Below are 21,898 nucleotides of genomic sequence, written 5' to 3'. Positions count from 1 at the left end.
ACATGGGCCTATTAGTCTTTTACCCCCTCACAAGTACAATCATAGTAAATGCCCCATATTAAAATTTTTAGTTTCATATACAAACACAGTTATAATAAATGTCTATTAGTTATCATAATTACCAAATTTCTTTTTTAAACAAAAAATATATTCGCTCTGTTTGTTTCAGCAATAATGTCTTCTAGAAAATGAGTCATTTTCCAAAAAATGTTTTCTATAAAATTATCTCATTTTCCTATATTTGGTAGTAACCTCAAATGCGTTGAAAAACAGTTTTTTAACTTCTCTTATTTAGCTTATTGTGAGATAGAGTTGTTTTTCGAAAAAAATTAGTAGAAAACAATCTCTAAAAATAAGTCATACTTTTTATGTTGATCAAAAATAGTTTTCTTTTAACTCATTTTTTCTAATGCTATCAATCATTGAAAAATATAGAAACCTATCTTTATATAATGTTTTCCATCAAAACAAACAGAGCGATTATGTCAAACTTTTGTGTGCCCATATATTGCACGGGTTATTGGCTAGTTTTAAAATAGTTGCTCTATTAGATAACAATCATAATCCCATATAGCTTGATTCTCCAAAAAATTAAAAAAAAAATAAAAAATCTCAGTATAGCTTCTTCTCAAAAAAATAAATAAATCTCATATAGCTTTTTTTTTTTTTTTTTTGGATCAGAATCTCATATAGCTTTTAAGCTGGAGAGAAGAGGAGGGTATCCACGGGAGAAATGGTAGAACAAGATTATAGACAAGTCGTGGCTCTTCCACCTTCATCCCCCAATGCAATATTCCCAGCAGAGCTATTGCAAACGATAACAATTATAGATAACGATCCCTCAAAGAGTACTAAATCTACAAATTTCCAAGGTTGCCAGCCGAATCCACAGGAAGATTGGCTCCCCATCACTGAGTCCAGGAATGGCAGCACCTTTTCTGCAACGTTTCATTTACTCTGCTCAGGAATTGGATTGCAAGCTCTTTTGCTTCCTATTGCATTTGCCTCACTTGGATGGTAAGCTATCTTTTCAATGATTAAGTTGTCATGATTAAAGTCAATTTTGCTGAATAAGAGTCATTGTTCAAAATTGATCCAAGAGAAAAAAGTGGCAGTGTGAATTTGATGACTAAGTCAAGCTCTGACAGACTGTAAACCTCGAATGGTTTGCTCAAGTGCTTAAAAAAGAATCGCTTCACTGATATATGATGTTTAATTGTATTTGCTTTTAGATACTATACATAATATATTCAAGTTATAAAGTAAAATTGTCATTTTTTATTTCTATCCAAATGATTCCTTTAAATATAATTTATTGTCGAGTATAGGAAGAAATGGAATTTAGAGTACCCAAGGCTGAGAAAAAAATTTAATTGATCATAAATAGCTACATTGGCACAACTTAGGGAAAAAATTTGTTTATATTTATTTGTCTAGTAATCTATCAAACTCAACTTAGTCTTTTAGATTTGACGGATAAGCAATCCTAAGCTCAAAATATGATATTATGTTTGGGGGCAAGCTTATGAAAATTTAAGCTTCGCTTATATATGTAATATGAATATAAAGTGAAGTTCATTAATCTTACTAGCGGGGGAAGAGGGGGGCCATGCCCCCCTGGGTTTTGGAAAAACCCCTCCTCCTCCTTGTATTTTTATGAAAAATAAAAAATTAATACTAAGAAAATAGTCTAGCATCAGTCATCACCATTGTTAATCTCAAATTTATTGAGAAGATGATAAAATAGATAAAGTTTCTGGTTGTTTAACGTATTCATTTGGTTATATAAATTATCTAGTTCATGATAAAAATTTATGCATATATGTTATAAAAATAAAGTTGATGGCTAAGAGTTTTGTAGCTCAACTGACACCTCTTATTGTTTCCAATTGAGACATTCAAAATTCAAATCTCCATGTTTATTTTTGCAAAATATTCATTTGGTCATATAAGTTGTCTAAGGTATAAATAAACCGATTGTTGCTGAATTCATTTTCAAAAATAAATGAACGAAGCTTAAAATTTGATCTAACTTGATAACAAACTCAAACTAAACTCATATGTAAAACACAATCAAACAAATCATTCTTTTTATATAGACAGATAAGATTTGATTTTGAATGTATGTCATCCACATTATAATAATTGCTCTTTATCATTCTTAAATTTTTGAATACTTGATTCAGCTAAAATGCAATCATATATTATTAATTCACCAACAATTTTATATTCAATTTGTCATAAAATATTGTGTCGTAGAGCAAGATTTAATAGTTTTATTTTCATCTATGACAAAAATATATATACATTACGTTACTCATTTTTCTCAATATTTGAGGCAATTTGACCTGACACTTATATTTCTTCTTCTGTTCATGATACTTTTTAAAAAATCAAAAGGTCTTCAATTCTTAGGTGATGTTTCCTAGTTGATTCCACACACTGGCACTATAGACCTAAACATTGACTATATATGTGTTTTTTAGGATAAATTATATTCCATTAACATATATATCCTGAAGTTTGGGCCAATGTCATTCAAGTTCAAGACTTTTTAAAGCTGACCAATTAGTCTCTAAAGCCAACTTAGTCCCTAAACACTATTAGACAAATTAGTCATTTTTCTTAACTATCTTAGGGACTAATTAAGTTGGCACACTATTAGACCAATTAATCATTTTTCTCAATTGTTTTAGGGACTATGTTGGCTTTAGAGACCAAATTGGTCAATTTTTAAAAGTTGTGAACCTAATTATCATTAGCCCAAACCTTAAGGTATGTTAATGGAATTTCCCTTCTTTTTTTTTTTTTTCATTTATAATATTAGGTCAAGAACATACATTTCTCACATTTAACAATGTCTTTGAGATTTTATATATGAGAACAGTCACACAAACTTATTCAATATAGTAATGATTTATTAATATATATTATATTAAAAAAAAAAAAAGGGGGTCTTGAATATAGTAATGTCACTTCTTTTCACACATGAATAATAAGCCAATTAGTGGGTTCTAGTTAGCTCAACTGGTAAAGTCTCTGATAGTTGTATAAGAGATCTGGGATTCAATCCCCGCTTACACCAAAAACTGATTGGTGTTTTGGTCTGATGATAAAGAGCTATCATCAGGGATGAATGCCATAGGTTGAAACTTTTTAAAAAAAAAAAAAAAAAAAAAAAAAAAGGAATAATAAGCCAATTCCACTGTGAATTTGAATTTACTATTATGGAAAGGTTAAAAGTTAGGTTTTTAATTCAATTCAATTTGTCTTATTTTGATAGATACGATAGAATTTAATCTATGATTTTTATTGTAGACAGAGTTTGAATCCCAAATTTCTTATATAACGTAAATAATATTATCATTTTAATAACAATCAAATTCAATTATGTGATTAAAATAAAGGGTACAATACAGTTAACGTCCTTGATATTTGAGCCAATATTAGTTAGATCCAAGACTTTTTAAAACTTTTTCCAATAAGGTGCAAATGCAGCAACTTGAAGAAATTAAAGTCCTATCATTTGATTTTAACTTCATTGGTTGCAGGGCATGGGCTATTATATGTTTGTCACTAGCATTTGTGTGGCAACTCTATACCATATTTATTCTCGTTGGATTACATGAATCAATTTCTGGAATTCGTTACAGCAGATATTTACAACTTGCAAAAGTTTCTTTTGGTTAGTGCAAGGAGACTTCTTATTTATTTATTTATGGTTAAAAAGTGATTTAATAAAATATTTTATTAATAAAAGTAGTGTTAACAATAGACCTATATAAAAGTAATATTTTATCAATCACAACTTAACACCTTAACAAATATTAGAAATAATTGTATTTCAAAATTAAGATTTAATGGAACTTGTTCAAATAACATATTACAAAGGAATTATATCACAATGTTTGGCTAACACTATGTTAATATATGCAGGTTCAAAACTAGGGAAGTTTCTTGCCAAATTCCCATTGATGTACACATCAGGAGGTACGTGTATCCTTCTGATTATCAATGGCGGTGGGATCTTGGACCTCTTATTTAAAACCATATGTGAAAATGAGGCCCCATGTCATGTCAAGCCATTATCAAGTACAGAGCGGTTCTTGGTATTCACGTGCATGGCAATACTTATAGCCCAACTACCCAACCTAAACTCTATGGCTAAGGTTTCTCTAATTGGAGCCACTACAGCTATTGGATATTGTACTTTGATTTTGGTTCTGTCAATCGCTAAGGGTAGGCCTACAAGCATATCCTATGATCAATCTGAAGCGGTGAAATCAAGCATGAAAAAATTCAGTGATACGTTGAATGCACTTGCGATCATTGCCCTCGCATTCAGAGGACATAATGTTATCCTTGAGATACAGGTTAGTATGTCATCTTTTTCATTTTCAAAGTTTAGGGAGTGGTGAATTGTAATTAGTGTGTGAAAGTTGTGTTATGAGTTGTTCTATATGAAAACAACATTTGAATGGATAAAAATTCTCATCTCCACTTTTAGTGTTCTATTTTATGTTCCATCAATTATAATTTATTGTATCTAATTTTTTATTTTTTTTATTTTAAACTTTGATTATTTTATAAAGAAAAAAAAATGAATATATGACAAGTTCTAACTAAAGGAATATAAAGTAGAACATTCAAAATAGAGCTAAAAACTTTTATTCATGTCAAATTAATCATTACTTACCATCTAATCAATTACAAAAGAAAGTAAATCTCTACATTTTTTTGGTGAGATAGGCTTCCACAGTGAGTGGTCAGCCCATTGCCACTCGAACTAGCCTGCAATATTGCAGGCCAGGTCAAGGTTAACTAGTCCCTAGGCCCAACTTTAGGACACGGCATGGTTATTGTGGTACATGGTGCAAGGGCCTCTAAAGAAAAGGAGACAACTATAAATCCAACTACTGAACAAAGCTCAGCCCAAAGAAGGAACTTATGTTCTACAGTAACTTATAAGTAAAGGTTATGCTATCATTTTGAGTTGAAGAGGGAACATGACCTTTTCCCTTTTCAACTCAAAATGATAACAAGGCCCTTAACATGTTTTTATTTTTTTAAAATGTAATTTGAAAAACTAACAAGTAATACTTCTTCTTTCTTTTTCTTTTTTTTTTTCTTTTTTTTTTTTTTTTTTTTTTTTTTTTTTTTAATATAGCAAAGCAAAACACAAATTTGACATCTCGATTTCAATGTAATTTTTTGTTAAAATTCATGTGTATTGTTGCAGGGAACATTGCCTTCAGATCAAAACCAAACATCCTATAAGCCAATGTGCAGAGCAGTGACAATATCATATATAGTGATCGCCATGAGCCAATTTCCCCTCGCAATAGTTGGATTTTGGGCCTACGGAAACAAGGCAAGCACATTTTCTTTTATTGAACTTGATGAGATTTGCAGCATATCATTCGTGATGTTTGCATCAAACTAGTGTCCATTTGAAATGACTGATGAATATTGCATGATTATAAAACGGTACATTTTTTCAAAATCTTTTTTCTAGGCGCAATTTTTTCGAAGCAAATTGTACCAAGTGAACATGATTACAGCTTGTTGCTTTTATTATTGGATATCTTATTTGTGAAATAGTCTTTATTACACATTACAAACAGGTTTGAAATGTAAGAGTTTTGTATGCGTCTGACGCATGAGATACCATCTCGTCTAAAATGAAAGGAGTAAACATAACGTCAATGTCCATAAACTATGGTATATGTCCAAAAAAAAAAAAACTATATCACTATTATTCATATAAAAATAAATAAATAAATAAATGAGGAGATTGTCCGGTCTCTTCATAGTTCATAGGGAGAAGTTGGATTTCCAATCTCCCTCCCTCACTTACATAAAGAGAGAAGAGCAACATTGAGTCTTCTAATTTCTAATCCCCATTTGATCTCATTCATGTGTCTTATAGATTGTGCTTGTTATTACTTTAGTATATTTGTGAAAAATGTTAAACCATCCAAAATTGAACGTGTTACAATAATCTGTACTCATCAAAGATTCAAAGTAGTGACTAGTGAACAAATTTCATAAAATATATATATATATATATATATATATATATATCAAAGTAGTTTACAATCTCCTTATCTAAGGACTTTTTTTTTTTTTTTAATGAATGTCAGGTACCTTTTAATGGAGGATTGTTGAGTGCATATTCACAAATCCATGGAGCCAACACCTCAAAGTTAATGATGGGCTTAATTTATCTACTAGTATTGGTGAACCGTTTATGTACATTCCAAGTTTATGCCATGCCAGTTTTTGACAACATGGAAATGAGATACATAACCAAGAAGAAGAAGCCATGCTCAAAGTGGGTTCGTACATGCTTTCGCATTTTATTTGGAGGGCTGACTTTCCTTGCTGCTGTGGCTTTTCCATTTTTTGGAAGCCTAAAACTTCTATTGGGAGGTATAGCATTACCTTTGACTTTTGCTTATCCATGTTTCATGTGGATTACAATGAAGAAACCTCAACCAAATCGTGTGGTTTGGTCTATAAACTTGGTGCTTGGTTGCCTTGGCATTGTCTTCAGTGTTCTAATAGTTATTGCAGCGGCTTGGACTTTATCTGACAAAAGCTTAAACCGACTTCTTCAAGCCTTAATGATAGATACATTTGTAAGAAATTAATTAAACCAATTAAACTTTTGAAAGTATATATATAGAGTATACATTATGGATTAATTATCAGAATAGTCGCTTGCATTAACTCCAATAAAGGTTGAGGAGAAAATTTTGTATTTAGGAATTTCATAAGTCAAGTGCTTTGTAACTGAGCTTGCTCTCTTATATTAGGAGAGTTAGGGTTCAAATTTTCTCTCCATTTTTGTAAGTTATTCATCTATGAATGAAATATTTTAATTTTTTATAAGCATAGGAGTTAAAATTCACATATTTTAACTTTTTAAAAATTCTTTTTCTTTTTATTTTGTACCGGCCAATATGTCAATACTGGCTAGAAATACTTGAAAATCCTGTAGTACAACTTGATATTATTTGGTGTGTTACAAGGGGTATTTATATTGGTTTAGTGACCGATACAATATTAATAGCAGTGGCCTCATTTTCTAAGAAAATGGAGATGATTTAATAACTTTCTAAGTGATAGTGCTTGCTATCAAATCATTGATTGGGCTTGATAGTTTGAATTGGTATTGGAACCATATTGAAAATTTTTAAGGAAAATAAAGAACAACAAATAAAACCACAAAATGATATTGGCTTGATTGACCGAACACAGTCTTCTTTGCCGATGAAAAGGAAATTTTAAAAAAATTCTAAATATTTGTATAGTAACACTATGGTTTTCTATGGAGGGCATCGCATACCTTGACCAATGAGAGTAACATTCCGGTACACCTAAAGCCAGCGTACTCAGTCAAAATCCCTTTAATTACTAAAAATTTTCATGATTAATTGCATTTTACTAATTAGATTGAAAGAGAAAATTCTCATAAAGAGAAGACTAAACTTTAAGAATAAAATTAAAATAAATAAAGAAAAGACAAAAAACATTCGGAATAAATTAATATCAACCATTACCTATACCTCTCCTTCTCCTTAATTGGTAAAAGAAAATGAAAATCCTTTAAAGAATCTGTTAACGTTATGACTTTATCCTATATTTTTAAGAAGGGAGTTGGATATTAGCTTTATAAGTTCCTAAATTATCTTGGAGGTTATGATAATAAACTCTAAATACCAAGTGATAATTTTTTTTTTTTTTTGAGCGAAAAACATTTATTCATTCAAATTAATAAAGTATCTTGATACAAGGCTTTCACTGCTGGTGGAGGAGAATCCTCCATCCAATACAAATCCTCATCTAATGTATTCCTAGCATATTGTGCTAATACATGTGCAACCTTATGCAGCAAATGCTAGCCCATTGTAAGCCATGAATCAAATGGCAAATATCATCAACCACATTATCTAACAGTGAATTGTTTGCCAATGGAAATGAAATGGCTTGGACTACATTGACATTATCACCCTCAATGATCAGCCTTGGTAAAACAAGCGTCCATAGCAAATTCAATAGCTCTTCCGCATGCAAGCATTTCAGCTTCAAGTGATAAAATATTTGATTTAGCTTTAAGTTGTGGCTATTTGGCTAGAGTAATCAAAAGTTCTAATCTAGCCAAGTTATGAGACTTATAAAAATAGTTTATGACACTGCTTGTTTTAAATTAAAAGCATTATCCCATTATGCAAAGGAAACATAACCTTGAAAGCAATAAAATTACATCTAAATCAATATAAGCATAAACAAATTTATGCGTAAATGAATTAACCAATACACTTGAACGTACTCCTAGGCCCTTACAAGTTCCTGATTTCGAAGCCTCACACGCATTAGCAACATGGGGAACCTCTTGGTAAGTGTGGACCGGCCACACCGACCCTTGTTAGTTTGCTCCTCCCAATGACCAACATGAGAACCATGAAAGCCCTCTCCAATGCATACCGTACACATTTGCCGGCGATGCCTTTCTTTATTTCATTTACTAAAGAAAAATGTACTGTTATTTAAGTGTTTTTTTTATGAACAGTTATTTAAGTGTTATACATTTGGTTCTTCAATTAAATTATATCATGTAATTGCATTGATTAATGAGTTGCATAATTCAATTTAATTTTACTTAAGAGAAGATAACATGTATACAATATATTACTGTATTGATCAATGCAATCACATGGTTGAATTCAATCAAGCAACTTAAAATATACCGAGTAACTTTACCTAAATTTTGACATTACTTGATAACTATTTGATACGCATTATCCAACTCATGTCCAAACTCTCATGCAGAGCTGTAGACCAATTTTACATAGTTAAAATCATTTCAAATTCTTCATACTTTTGTTATATTATGCATTGTAATAAAATATAGTGCCACATCAACCATGTTCCCTCAATCTTCTCCTATAAATACTAGCACTTTCAACTGCAAAAACCTAGTGTAGTATGTGTACAACCATCATCAACATCATATATTGCATCCCAAAGCTTTGTTTCTATTGTTTGCTAACATTATAATCATGGCAGATCAGCAATATTCAACAGTCCAGGAAAGTGAGACTGCCCAAAAGGTTGCAGGAGAATCGTTGAATTGTGAGATGTTCTTGAATAAGGAACAAAACCAGAAACTCCAAGAGGATGCGGCCTTGACAGATGCCAAGACAATGAAAGAGGAAGAGAAGACCACTCTCATGGAGGAGCTCCACCGGTCCAAAAGCGACTCTAGCTCGGTAAGCTATTGCATAATTATGTAATTAAACAAGTGTTTGTCATTCCAGATAAAGACATTTTACATATGAACTACTCATGCAGCCAACTACTTGACACAGTGTGGAAGTCTGGTGCCTTCCAAACTGGGTGCAGCTTTCATTCAAACTACTCAGAATCCATTTACTAAGTTTTCCTAGATTCATTGTTGATTCTTTTTCTTATGTTTCATTGTATTTCTTAGCTTATCAACTGACAAGACGGGCATTAGATTGAGTTAGTGAAGTAAATAACTAATTTGCAAAAGTGACAAGTTGTGATTGGTGCAACATCACTTTCATATATGCCGATCACAAATGCCATTTTTATCATACACCAATCACAACAATTAGGAAAACTTAGTTCCCAAGACTTATTTCCATACAAAAAGCATTTTTTATTATAAACAGAAGTTGATTTGATGATCAATATTTTACTAACAAAATCCAAGTTGCTTTGAAAATGTGCAGTCTAGTGATGAAGAAGATGAAGGAAGAGAGAAGAAAAAGAAGAAGAAAGGCTTAAAGGAAAAATTATCAGGCGAAAAGGAAGAGGTAGACACTAAGTGCAAAGACACATTCACTCCAGTTGAGAAAGGCAATGAAGTAGTAAATGCAGAGGCAACAAACACAGAGGAGAAAAAGGGATTTATAGAGAAAATCAAAGAAAAACTTCCGGGACACCACAAGAAGGCAGAAGATGGTTTTTCTGCTGAGTGTGCTACAAATGAGCATTCCCCTGAAGGTGAAGCAAAGGAGAAGAAAGGAATCTTGGAGAAAATCAAGGAGAAGCTACCTGGGTGCCATAAGAATGAAGAGGAGAAGAAGGATAACTAGAATGCATGGAACCTGGAAAGAAAGTTTCACAATCACTTTTTCTAAGAAGCCATTTGCTTATTGTGCATGCATTTTTGTTTTGTCCTAACTGAAGTGTTTCATGTGGCATGCATGAGTCTTCATTGGGTGATTCCCTGGTTTTCAGCTGTTGTTTTCTTTTCCTACCATCTGTAAGCTTAGTTTGCTTTGCTTAATGGCCCACAAAGGCTGAATTTTGAATCTCTGCTTCTTGGCTGCCTAATATATAACACTAGTACCATGTTACAAATATAAAATGTGAGGAATAGATAATGTACACACTTGAGATCAAAAAAAGGAATTGATCATGTGCGCACTTGGATTCACACGCAAATATGCAAAAAGCTGCAAAACGTTACTAAACCATGTAGTACAGTAACAGCACAAGAAAATCAATGTACTGTCATAGGCTTCTGAGTCCCAGCATGGTATATTGGTCACATTATCCGCAAATTTGGAGACCACACACTTTTAACAATTTGCATAGAGCTAGCAATCTCACATCTAGAACTGGAGCCCAAAGGTCCTGCATCTGTCCATGTAAGTTGTCATAACAACCATAGGCTACAAAATGATTGTCAGTTTTGCAATTCCAACTATAACAGTTCGCTTCAAGAACTTGAGAGATCTACTTAGCAAGTCCGGCATCTACACATACTCTCAAAAAACGACTGGACAAAGATTTGATGCAATAGTTGCAGAACTGCAGATTTCTAGCTGTGATATGTATTTTACTGGACAATGCCACTATTGAATTCACACTATTGTCAACAATCAAAGATAATGCTTGAAGGAAGATTCCTCTATATAAATGCCTGAAAGGCAAGCAGAGGCTCATTTGTATTATATATACATAAAACTACCAAAATATACATCACAAAATGAGAAGTGAAAATCTACTGTCAAGTCCCACCATCCATTTGCAAGTCTTAAACACCCAAGGTTCTAAAGCCTTGACTGAAACATTTGAAGGTTAAACCTGTAAGATTAAGAATGAAAAAAATTCTCTACCGATACTCAATTTGCTGACTTGAGACGTCCAATATACAAGGAAAATCCCAGTATGTCTAAGGCCATTCACTGGTGGACACATGAATTTGTCAAATTATGGGGTTTGCCAAGTCTATTGCCTCTAAGAGTTACAGAGCACCGGACTCTCGTATAAAACTTGGACTTCACCAGTCTTCCCAAAATGTAGGCCCTTGACCTCATCACAAATGTCAGGTTCATTGGAATTACTACTCTCTCATTGTGCTCTCTTGCATCTGCAATTGCCGAAATCCCACCATAGAGTGGCACTTGATGGCCTAGCACCACTGTCACAACCGTTCTCTGGCTCTTCCTTGACTGATAAAACTTTTTCATCTGTTTCATTAACCACCATCACCAAATATATATATATATATAGGAGTACACCATAGTCTATTAAAGACTTCATTGAGAAAACATATATAGTTTACAATTTAATCAGATTACAACATATTTGTTGTAGCTCAACAATTCTAGAAGTTTAAGCCAAGTGATTGCATGTATGCTTAATATAAGCTTATAATAAAAATATTAAGTAGTTAGGGAGGTAAAATGGAAAAATGGTCCCAGATAGGACTGTATGATTAACATTACAGCTTCTCTAACAAAAGCACCCTCTTCAGGTTTAATCTTAAGCCTAACTAGAATGATTTGAAATTCTAACTTTCCCTCTCCAAAGGTTGCTCAACAAGTCCACCACTCTGCATCTAGTTAAGTGGTACAGTGAAGTTGGGTAACTTCAACAACTTAAAGAATACTGTGGTCATGTCATTTATCTGTTAAGATTTCTTAGTGATTGAAAGTATACTGTAGTCCTGTAATGATATTTTGTGGACCTTTTTTTTTTCATCATTATATAATTATATTCTATTCAATTTAAAGTAATATTCTGTGTTCCCTCTTTACATTACTTGAAAATCAATCATAAAATCTTAAGATCGACCATTAATTCAATTTGGCTTGTCATGTATATTCTTTAACTTTTCATCGTTCTGTTTGTCCGAAGTCATGCTCTATGTTTTCTCCTTAATTAACAGTCATCTTCTCAGTTTTGTTTTCCTATTGATAATAGGATCCAGTTAATTAGGGCATATACTAATCGTCTATTTTAGAAAAGAAATTGAAAAAATTCTCAAAAATGCTATTCAGTTTTTCCTTTTTTTCATAAATAATTTTCTAAAATGGTCAGTAAAAACCTTGATAATTTATTATGTTTATGTTGCTGCTAAAATTGGTTTATTTAACTTTAAATAAGTTGGTAAAAGAATAGTACTTTAAAAAGCTTAAACAAATGGACCCTTCAGTCTACATCATTTCACAAGCAGGCAGTACATCAATCAAAGTATTCCTTTGCATTAAAAGTCCATGATTCGTTTAATCAAATAAAATAAAATAAAGTCCATGACTTGTTTTTGGGGACAAGTAAAGATGGCCATGATTATACATTTTACAAAAGCAGACAAAATGCAGGAAATTTCCAACTCAGAAAATCAAGATCCTCTAGTCTAGAGGGAACCTTTTCACAAACTAAAAGACAAACCAAAGAGCAGTAAATACAACATAAATGGACCCTGATTTAGTTTTCAAACAAAAAGACTAGGCTTTTGGGTTGTACAGGCTTGTCACAGCCTTTGCAGGCCCTCCAATAAAGCAATGACCAATCAAATTCAAATTTCTTCTGCTATTCACAGTTCCCACCTCCCAAGATGACAAACCCCAAGGAGACCAAATTTATGACCCCACACATATATATGAATAATATAGCAACTTCTAAATGACCATATTACCCATGAGTAAACATCAACTTATATTTTCAGCAAGGACAAAAATGACTGTTCAAAATTTATTATTACAGACCTGACCAGAGGCAAGCTGGAGCTGATAATATTGAAGTTGCAGAGGGGTAGCTGTGACATGGACACCGAAAAAGGTGGCAGGATTTCTGTACAAGATCTTCACCGTTGAATTCAATGACAGCATATCTGTTGGCACCCCTGAGTGATCACTCCCTGCTTGTATATAAAAGTTCTCGAATACTATGTTCTGCTTATCAACAAAATATAAAAAAATATTATGTACCATCTTGATATTTCAAACTTAATACAGTACTATACTTTAATTTAAAATTCTCTCCAAAAAAAAAAAAAAAAACCTATAGTTTAGTAATAAATAAATGATAAACAAATATAATGCTAAATTTGCGGGATTTATTGATGATTTTATTTATACCAACAAAAACGGCAAATATTCCACATTTTCGGGGACTGAGATTGACTCGGTAGTCGAAACATATATATACTGTTCTCGACGGCTTGTATAAGTTTTAATACAGTTGATCAAAAAAAAAAATACAGTTGATTAAAGACTTTTTTTTTTTTTTTTTAAATACTATTACAGCTTTATTTCACCTTTATGTAAAATTCAAGGATATGCTAATAATTCCCTCAAGTGTGTTTGTTGTAGTTTAACAGTGACAGTTAATTTTTCCTCAAATTATTTATAGTTTTTAGAGATGAAGAAAAGGGGGAAAAGAAATGAGGGTATTGTTATGGTTAGAGAGACTTTAATCTATTGAAGATTCATGCATGCTTATAATTATAGACTGAAACTCTCTAAAAAAAATTTAAAAATAATTAATTTAAGATTATTTACTATATAAAGTAAGTTAATGTAAAAATCAAATCATATAGCATACATGTAATGATAATTTATTACAACACATATTATTGTAATAAAAATTTTAATATTATTGCAAATTCTAAAAAATTTCTTATAAATAGGATAAAATATAAAAAAATTCAAAAAAAAAAAACCTAATAAGGTACAGTTTCACTTTTTTTAGCTTTCCACTTCCCAAAAAAATCCTTATTCTTTAATTTCTATCCTCCTCAGTCCTCCTATAGTATTCTCATTCTCTGCTTTTCCATATTCTCAACATTACTTTTCCATTTAAAAATGAAAAAACAAAAACAAACATTCATTGCTTTAATTTTGTTAATTACAGTATTTTTTTTAAATAAAATTTATCAAAATAATCTCATCCTGTCGTCCAAACAAACTATGTACACAAAGGAAAACAAAAGGAAAGCATAGTGTACCTTAACGAAGACTTTAGGCTTGTAACTCTTGCTAGCACCCCACAAGATCAAAGAGAACACAGTGAACAACAAAACGAACAAGAAAACAAAGCAAAAGTACAACCTCACAGAGCGCCCAGACCCTCCAAAATAACCTCCATTTTCCTCATCATCTTCATCATCTCCATCTGTAGTCTCTTTCTGGAGCTTCTTCCAAGTGTATAGGCTTCTGGGGTTCTTGAGAGAAGCAGAGAATCGCGAAGTGGATGACTCGCGCGAGTGATGAATCGGTGAGCAGTGATAGTAGTGGTGTTGGGGTGAGCCCATAGGGCTTGACCCGTATGACATTTTCTCCACGTCGTGGTTTGATGGGCTTTGCACGTAGTATAGCACTGGCCTGCGTGGTGAACGTGGTGGTGAGAAGCCTTGGTCCATGCTCATCGTCACCTCTGAGTCCGACTTTGTGTGCATTGTCACTGCCATTACACACACAGACACAAAGAGAGAGAGAGAGAGAGAGAGAGAGAGAAGTCTCAAAGAAACAGAAGCATATAGAGGGGTTAAGGGGTTAAGGGGCCTGGTTTATTTTTATTTGTTTTTGTGTTAAAGTATATTGGGTTTTGATTCTTTTCGAGGAGTGGATGAGAATGGAGGAGTATAATAGTAGTAGTAATTATTTATAGCAGTTATGGAACCGAGAAAGGAAGTGACAGGCAATTCTGATAGCTGAGGACAAGTGTGAAAGAGAGAGTTCTATCTATCTGTGGGAAGTTTTTCATTTGCGAGGCTGTATTTTTGCTTGTTTGTATTTATGACTTTTGTGTTTTTCTTTTCCTTTTCCTTTTCCTTTTGCATGGAATATGGACCAGGGTCGGGATGAAAATGTATCAAATATATGCATCATTTTTCACATAATCAAGCATAATATATATTATGGTTGCTTGTGATACATTTTCCATTTACAAGGTATTTGTTTATTGACAAAAGCTTTGTAATTAAATTGGTACTTTTTTATATACAAAGTACTTGCAGGTCTAAAAAGAAAAAATTCAAACTGCAAGATCAACAATATGTTGTAATTATTTTTTTTAAAAAGGTATTTGTTTATTAATTTTGCTTACTTTCCAATAAAAGTGAAACTAGTTTAAAACCTCCCTACACCAGCTAATAAAAACCTTTTTAATATATCTAACTAAAAAGTTTTTTTTAGATATAATTTAATTATTACAGTAAGTGAGACGGTGGGAGAATGAAGATTCAAATTTTTATTCTTTTTGTAAAGAATACTAAACTATAAGACTCTAGACACCAAAGAAATTTTTATACATTTTAATAATAAAGTCTTTTGTCATTTGAATTTAATAACAATGTCTTATTTTTTAAGTATGATTTCATTTTAATTTTATGTATACTAGAAAATGATTTTATGATTATTAGAGGATTCTAAACGTTAATCCTTAGACATTAACATATATGATAAGTACCCTATAATTTTTTATAATTCAGATAACTATGGAAATTAAATTTATTGTGTACCACAATGTTGAAGATGCAATACATGCTCTTATTTATTGGAAACATGTTTTTTATTCAACGTATTAATGATAAGTTGTGACTAAAGTAAAAAATTTGGACTTAATGGTGATGTTCATGTGGACAATTTGGTTTCGCCGAAACTAGATTAGGATAAATAACAGAGACTACCCTATCATGCAGGTTGCTCAAAACGCATAGGAAGCTCTCCAAGTTTTTTGCCAAGTAAATCTCACTTACCCATCTCAACTTTCAGCCCCTGCCCCTCCACGAGTCAGGTGGTCTCCTCCACTAGTTAACTCTCTCAAGGTGAATTTTGATGGTGCTACTTTCAAGGATATTGGGAAGGCGGGTCTGGGAGTGGTGATTCGCAATGACCAAGGACAAGTTCTGGCCTCACTTTCTCAACAGATTTCTCTTCCTCATTCCTCGGATGTGGTAGAAGCTTTGGCAGCAGCATGAGCTATCTCTTTTGACCTTGAAATTGGTTGTTCCTCATTTATTCTTGAACGGGACTCTGAAACTATGATCAAAACTCTCAATTGTGAAGAGGATTTTTTATCCCCATTCGGCCATATCCTTGCATTAGCCAAGGCCACCACAGAAGCTAGTTGTTGTATTTCTTTCTCACATATCCGTAGACTTGGTAATTCTGTTACTCACAACCTAGCTATACACGCTAGACATATTAGAGGTTTTTCGGTGTGGATGAAGGATATTTCGCCACATCTCTATTTTATATTTTTCACTGATAGTGATTGAGTTTTTTTTCAATGAAAGTTTCTAGTATTCATTCTAAATATAAAAAAAAATTAAAAAAAAAATAGTTAACATCATCTTCACATTGATTTACCATCAAACCCATTTCTACTATACATTAATCACAACATGTCATATGTCATATGTACAATTTTGAAAAAAGCTGTAAATAATTGTGATCAATTATGTTCCTATGCTTAAGGTTAAGGGTGTAATTACACTTGTTGATTGCACAATAATGTGGTTTAATCGTGAGTTTAATGGAATGTTAAAATGTCTACCCTAACCCTAGTTAACATGAATTAGAGTGTTTTCAAGTGAGGGTATTGTTATTATTTTCACAAATTTGGTTTTTTGACCCTTGGAATTGGAACGTGGAATAAAAAAGCTATAACTACTTAGGCAAATGACCTAGTGGTGAGAAGTGTTAGTAACTCGTTATATCTATAAGTTCAAGAATTATGAGTTCAAATCGTATTAGTGTCCAAATAGTCCAATATATACCATAAATAATCCAATGAAATAAGCTTTAAGTAGGATAACGACCGCATTTATAAATTTCTTTTTCTTCAATCAAAAAGAAAAAGAAAAAGCGAGAAATCAGGCGCGACAAAGGGCCATCATGCACGACCTGAGTCATAGGTAAATATATAGTTTAGTTTAACCTGTGTCTATTAGTCTATATTATCACTTTTCATACATGTGATGTTGTTTGAGTTTGACGGTTTTGTTGGGTTGGATAGTTGGGGAGTCTTTGGATTTGGACCCATTGGCATCAAATGGAACTTTTTCGAACTTTTTCTTTGTTTTTCAGTTTTACTTTTGAGTTTGCCAGGCCGAGATTGTAATCCACAAGGTCCTTAATTTATAATTGAGTACCCTTTCCAAATTCCAAGTCATGTGTTTTGAAAAGGTCCTTAATTGAGTAACCTTTCCAAATTCCAAGTAATTTGTTTTGAAAATAGCAAGCAGAATTCCAAATCCATGGTACTTGACAATCAAAGTGCAAGCTGTCTTTCTGAATTTCTGATCACTGCATTTATTTATATTTTTTGGTAAACGTCACTGCATTTATTGATTGCTATATTCCTTCGATTTTTATAGTTGCCCAAGATTTAAAACCAAATCCATGAGCTATTGAATTTTTGCACATAGGGATTTCCTTCCTATTGGATATAGCTGGTAGTTTCACAAACATGCATAAAAGATTTAGCCTAACGGCATTCTGGAATTAGTATAGTAAAAAGTAAATGAACAATTTGTTCTCCCGTGACCTTGATCTTCTTGTTCATTCTAGGAACACAGCTACCCCACATGCATCACTTTTAAGCACGAATTGAAGACCCATTTGGTTTTCTTAACAATTTACAATAATTTAAAAGTTTGAAAAAAAATCCCAATCACGTTGTTAAACCATTCAAAATCAAATATCCTCAAAAAGAAAATCCAAGATTTTCCTACAACTTTTCCGTTACTGCAATGTGACATGCTATGAAAGTTGTGAAAAAAAAATATTAAATTTTTGTAAAAGTGATAAAGGGCAACTCACAATTTGTCATGCTAAAATTAGGTTCTATAACCACTCATCCTCAAAGCTCGTCTTAATTTACAAAAAAAAAAAAAAAAAAAAAAAAAAAAAAAAATCTCTCTCAAAAAAAAAAATTTACAACAAAATGAACATGAAACCCAAGTCATTTCATGGCCCATCCATACTTTGATTGGGCTACAACCATTCCAATCCGTTTCCTTAAAGTCTTTGTTTTTACTTTTTAGTAGAGTTAGAATTAGATTTCCTTGTTAGTTTTGGGGTAACAGGACATTTGCCCATAATTTATAAATTATACAGTAAAATGCCATTATTTTGAAACAATTTAGTAAAATGTTCTTGTTTTTTAAACTCGATTTTAATAAAATCAAGTTATGTGTAAAACTCAATATCTTCAAAATCGAGTTCTATGTATTAGCAATATTGAGTTCCACTTAAATTAAAAAATAAAATAAAATAAAATAAAATAAGTAGTAAAATATGCATAGAATTTGATATTATTAATATAATGCCTATAACTCGATTTTGTTAAAATCAAATTTCAAAAATAAGTGCATTTTATTAAATAATTTCAAAATAGAGACATTTTGCTGCATAGTTGGTAAATAGTAACAAATGCCCACTTCTACTGTTAGTTTTACCGCTAGAAATAAGAATCGTGTGGGTTTTGGTTTTGGGTTATGTCTGTCTGGGCCGGGCCATGTGCTTTACACCAAAAACTAATGGTCTACTGCACTGGACTCTTTCTAATTTCTATGTTTGAAAGTTTTGGATCCACTCTACACAATATGCTAGGCTTTGATGGACCTTTCTTTCTTTATTTTTTTTTCTTTTTTTCAGTTTGACCCCACAAGGTCCATATTGAGTTGTCTTTCCAAGCCCTTATGATTAGCAAAGAAGAATTTCCAATCGAGTGCAAGCTGTCATTAATTCCAACACTGTATTCAGGAGTGTTATTAATTTCTTTCTACTTATGATAATGTCAAGTTAAACCATTTTTTTATACCATGGTCCATTTCCCGTTGCAGCTGCATATAGTTTCTCAATATTTAAAACCAAATCCATGAGCTAAATAGAATCTTTGCACACTTGAGATTTCCTTCCTATTGGATATAATGGTAGTTTGACAGACAAGAAAGCTTAAAAGGTAAAGAACAATTTTCCATCCCGTGATCTTATCTTGTTGTTCATTCTAAAAACACAAGTACCCCACATGCATCACTTAACCATGAAGACCCATTTGGTTTTCTTAATAATTTACAATATTTTATAAGAAGGAAAAGAAAAAAAAAAAAAAAAATTGTTTCCCAATTACATTAATCAAATAACCCCAAATCAAGTATCCTCAATCCTCATCTAAAGTTACAACAACAAAAAATGAACATGAAAGCCCAACCCCAAAAAGCCCAACTCATTTCAAGACCCATCCAAGCTCAATTGGGCCTCAACATTTCCAACCATACCCAATTGACTCTCCTCAAACTCCTTGATCAAATCAGGATCAACATTCTCCTCAGGCTCCCACGTGTCCTCATCCAAATCCGTCCATTTCACCAAGTATTCAATCTTACCACCATCATCACCAACTCTCTTCCCCAAAACCCCTTCAGCCACACCATATTCAAGCCCAGCCTCATAGTCTCTCACCAAATCCTCTCCAATCAAACCAGCTTTGACCCACTCATTATCACAGCCGTCCTTCCATTTGACCAAATACTCAACATGATCATCACCTTTCCCTCTCCTCTCCAAAATCTCCTGCACCTCAGCGTACTCGAATATTGCCTCCTCCAAAACCTTAATCACATTCTCAAGCCCCAATCTCCTAGCGAATTGCATTGGATTCCCTCTCGGTGTCACTCTCAATATCTCTCTCGCCAAATCCAACGGCGTACGATTCTTCTCATCAACGGTCTCAGGATCAGCGCCGAGCTCCAACAACAGCTTAACCACGCTCGGCTTAACGTAGCCAGCCGCTATGTGAAGAGCCGTCAAGCCACCGCTGCTGTCTTTGTGGTCGAGGTTCGAGCCGGCTTCGGCTAAGATCTTCACACACGGCTCCGAGCCGAGCCCAGATACGAAGAGAAGAGCCGTGCGTCCCTCCGAGTCCACAGCGTCCACGTCGCGAAAGTCTTCTTCGGCGGCTAAGAGCCGAGCCAGAGCCGAGTCGTCGGCTTTCTTGGCTGCGTTCCACCATGGCGTTTCGTACTCGGCTATAACATCTTTCGCCACGTAATCAGATGGGACCCACGAAGGGGCATGACCGTCTTTCCACTCTATCAAGTACTCCATCCCGTAGGACCCACCTTGTGAAACCGCTCTGCTTCCTATGATTTTGCTCACTTCGCCATAGGACTCATCTTCATTAAAATTTTCGAAGTTGTTGTTGTTTTTGGGAAGTGTTTTTTGTGTTTCTTGGAATTGTTTTTCTTGGTTTTGGGTAGCAAAGAGAGTGAAACTAGTGGGGTTAGTGTGGTTTGGCTTGAGGGTGAGAGATTGTTGGGAAGGAAATGAAGAAGGGAAAGTAAAGAGTTTGGGAGAGAGTTTGAGGTAAGAGAGAGATTGGTTCAATGGTAGAGAATCCATAGTTTGTGAGCTTCTTGGTTATGGGGTTTGGGTGGGAAGAGATGGAAGAGTTTAGAGAAGGGGACTGAGTTGTCAATGGTGGGTGCAGTGTAAATGTAATCTAATGGGGATAAGGAACCACATCCAATATCATGGTTTGTATTTTGTGAAGGACAATTTTGCCATGTTGGTATATTTTGTGTGATTATGTTTTTATATTTTTTTGCCTTGTCCACGTAATTTTGTGGGAGTGATTTGTGGCCACACGCGGTAATGAACTTTGGGGTCAGCTGAGATTGTGACTTTGGAGAGTAAAATGTTGGTCCAGGAGCCTCTAGAGAGGGAATGCCATGACTTGCTGTATATGATTTGTGTGATACTCACTGTAGGCTATGGATCATATGTAAAATGTAGAAGATGATTATTGTAAAAAGAGAATTGTGGGATTAATTAATTTTCAAGTCATATAAGCATTTTGACGACAAAGAATAACTACCATGGGTAGATGCAGATTTAAATTTTGTCTTATGAACAAGAGGAAGACAATTTTGATGCTCAAAATACTCTTAAATTTACCAATTTTTAAAGCTTAAATAATAGGGTTATATATGTAAAATTGCTAATTTAAAAACTCCTAAATTTTAGCTCTCACCTAAACATAGCTTACAAAATAGGACAACTTCCCAGTGGTTTTCAAACTCAATAATTAGAAAATTGAATTGCCCCAACTTTTCTATATTCCTTCAATCACTCACATTTTTATTTTATTTTACTTTTTGCCCGCTTTATCAAACTTACATTTTCTTTTTAATTTTAAGTTTCCCTTGCTCCCTAATCTCACTACATTTAATTTGGTTTTTTTTTTTTTTCACCTCAAATGCAAAATATGATTAAACATACATTTTTTTTTAAAGAGTTTTAACCTATAACGTCCATTCCTGATAATAATTCTTTATCATCAAACAAATGCATCAATTAGGATTAAATATATACTTAAATCTCAAATAGTGATGAATAGAAAATTAAAGACTACAGCAAAAAAAAAGAACCTCATTGCACGTGCTCCGTTTTTTTTTAATTGATCTATGTGATTTATCCGGTCAATAAACAAAATAATGTTTTTTTTTTAATAATATAATTCAATAGTTGGTAAAGGAAGATTTGATCTCTGGACATATTTGTTATAAACACTGTTGGGTCAAACAATTAATTTATAAGTTTAAAACATGGCAAGAGCCGCAAGA

At 33.0% G+C, this 21,898-nt stretch overlaps 3 protein-coding genes and 1 pseudogene across 3 annotated transcripts; 2 read left to right on the top strand and 2 right to left on the bottom strand.

The window, feature by feature from the left end:
* The first annotated feature begins 733 nt into the window (after window positions 1-733).
* Window positions 734-6,794, top strand: LOC126705241 (lysine histidine transporter-like 7; annotated as a pseudogene).
* A 2,187-nt stretch (window positions 6,795-8,981) lies between these two features.
* On the top strand, window positions 8,982-10,402 carry LOC126706427 (phosphoprotein ECPP44-like). The gene is made up of 2 exons (XM_050405875.1): window positions 8,982-9,275; window positions 9,762-10,402. The coding sequence occupies exons 1-2, from the start codon at window positions 9,066-9,068 to the stop codon at window positions 10,125-10,127; spliced, it is 576 nt and encodes a 191-aa protein (XP_050261832.1). The 5' UTR covers window positions 8,982-9,065; the 3' UTR covers window positions 10,128-10,402.
* Window positions 10,403-10,932: 530 nt separating this feature from the next.
* Window positions 10,933-15,035, bottom strand: LOC126706426 (uncharacterized). The gene is made up of 3 exons (XM_050405874.1): window positions 14,273-15,035; window positions 13,032-13,217; window positions 10,933-11,510 (listed from the first exon to the last, which is right to left on the bottom strand). The coding sequence occupies exons 1-3, from the start codon at window positions 14,732-14,734 to the stop codon at window positions 11,223-11,225; spliced, it is 936 nt and encodes a 311-aa protein (XP_050261831.1). The 5' UTR covers window positions 14,735-15,035; the 3' UTR covers window positions 10,933-11,222.
* Window positions 15,036-19,311: 4,276 nt separating this feature from the next.
* On the bottom strand, window positions 19,312-20,843 carry LOC126706045 (signal recognition particle 43 kDa protein, chloroplastic). Its single transcript, XM_050405306.1, has one exon. The coding sequence runs from the start codon at window positions 20,673-20,675 to the stop codon at window positions 19,506-19,508; it is 1,170 nt and encodes a 389-aa protein (XP_050261263.1). The 5' UTR covers window positions 20,676-20,843; the 3' UTR covers window positions 19,312-19,505.
* Window positions 20,844-21,898: the final 1,055 nt, after the last annotated feature.

Source organism: Quercus robur, chromosome 11, assembly GCF_932294415.1.
Source record: "Quercus robur chromosome 11, dhQueRobu3.1, whole genome shotgun sequence".
Lineage (NCBI taxonomy): Eukaryota > Viridiplantae > Streptophyta > Magnoliopsida > Fagales > Fagaceae > Quercus > Quercus robur.
This window is presented reverse-complemented; position numbering and strand designations above follow the sequence as displayed.

What these genes read in the sequence shown, in the direction of transcription:
- LOC126706426 (XM_050405874.1), bottom strand. Translation starts at nt 14,734, where the DNA reads ATGGCAGTGACAATGCACACAAAGTCGGACTCAGAGGTGACGATGAGC. An exon ending in AGCCTAAAGTCTTCGTTAAG is followed by an intron (nt 13,218 to 14,272) that starts GTACACTATGCT and finishes GTTGATAAGCAG; the next exon opens with AACATAGTATTCGAGAACTT. An exon ending in TCCAGCTTGCCTCTGGTCAG is followed by an intron (nt 11,511 to 13,031) that starts GTCTGTAATAAT and finishes TTAATGAAACAG; the next exon opens with ATGAAAAAGTTTTATCAGTC.
- LOC126706427 (XM_050405875.1), top strand. Translation starts at nt 9,066, where the DNA reads ATGGCAGATCAGCAATATTCAACAGTCCAGGAAAGTGAGACTGCCCAA. An exon ending in CCAAAAGCGACTCTAGCTCG is followed by an intron (nt 9,276 to 9,761) that starts GTAAGCTATTGC and finishes GAAAATGTGCAG; the next exon opens with TCTAGTGATGAAGAAGATGA.
- LOC126706045 (XM_050405306.1), bottom strand. Translation starts at nt 20,675, where the DNA reads ATGGATTCTCTACCATTGAACCAATCTCTCTCTTACCTCAAACTCTCT.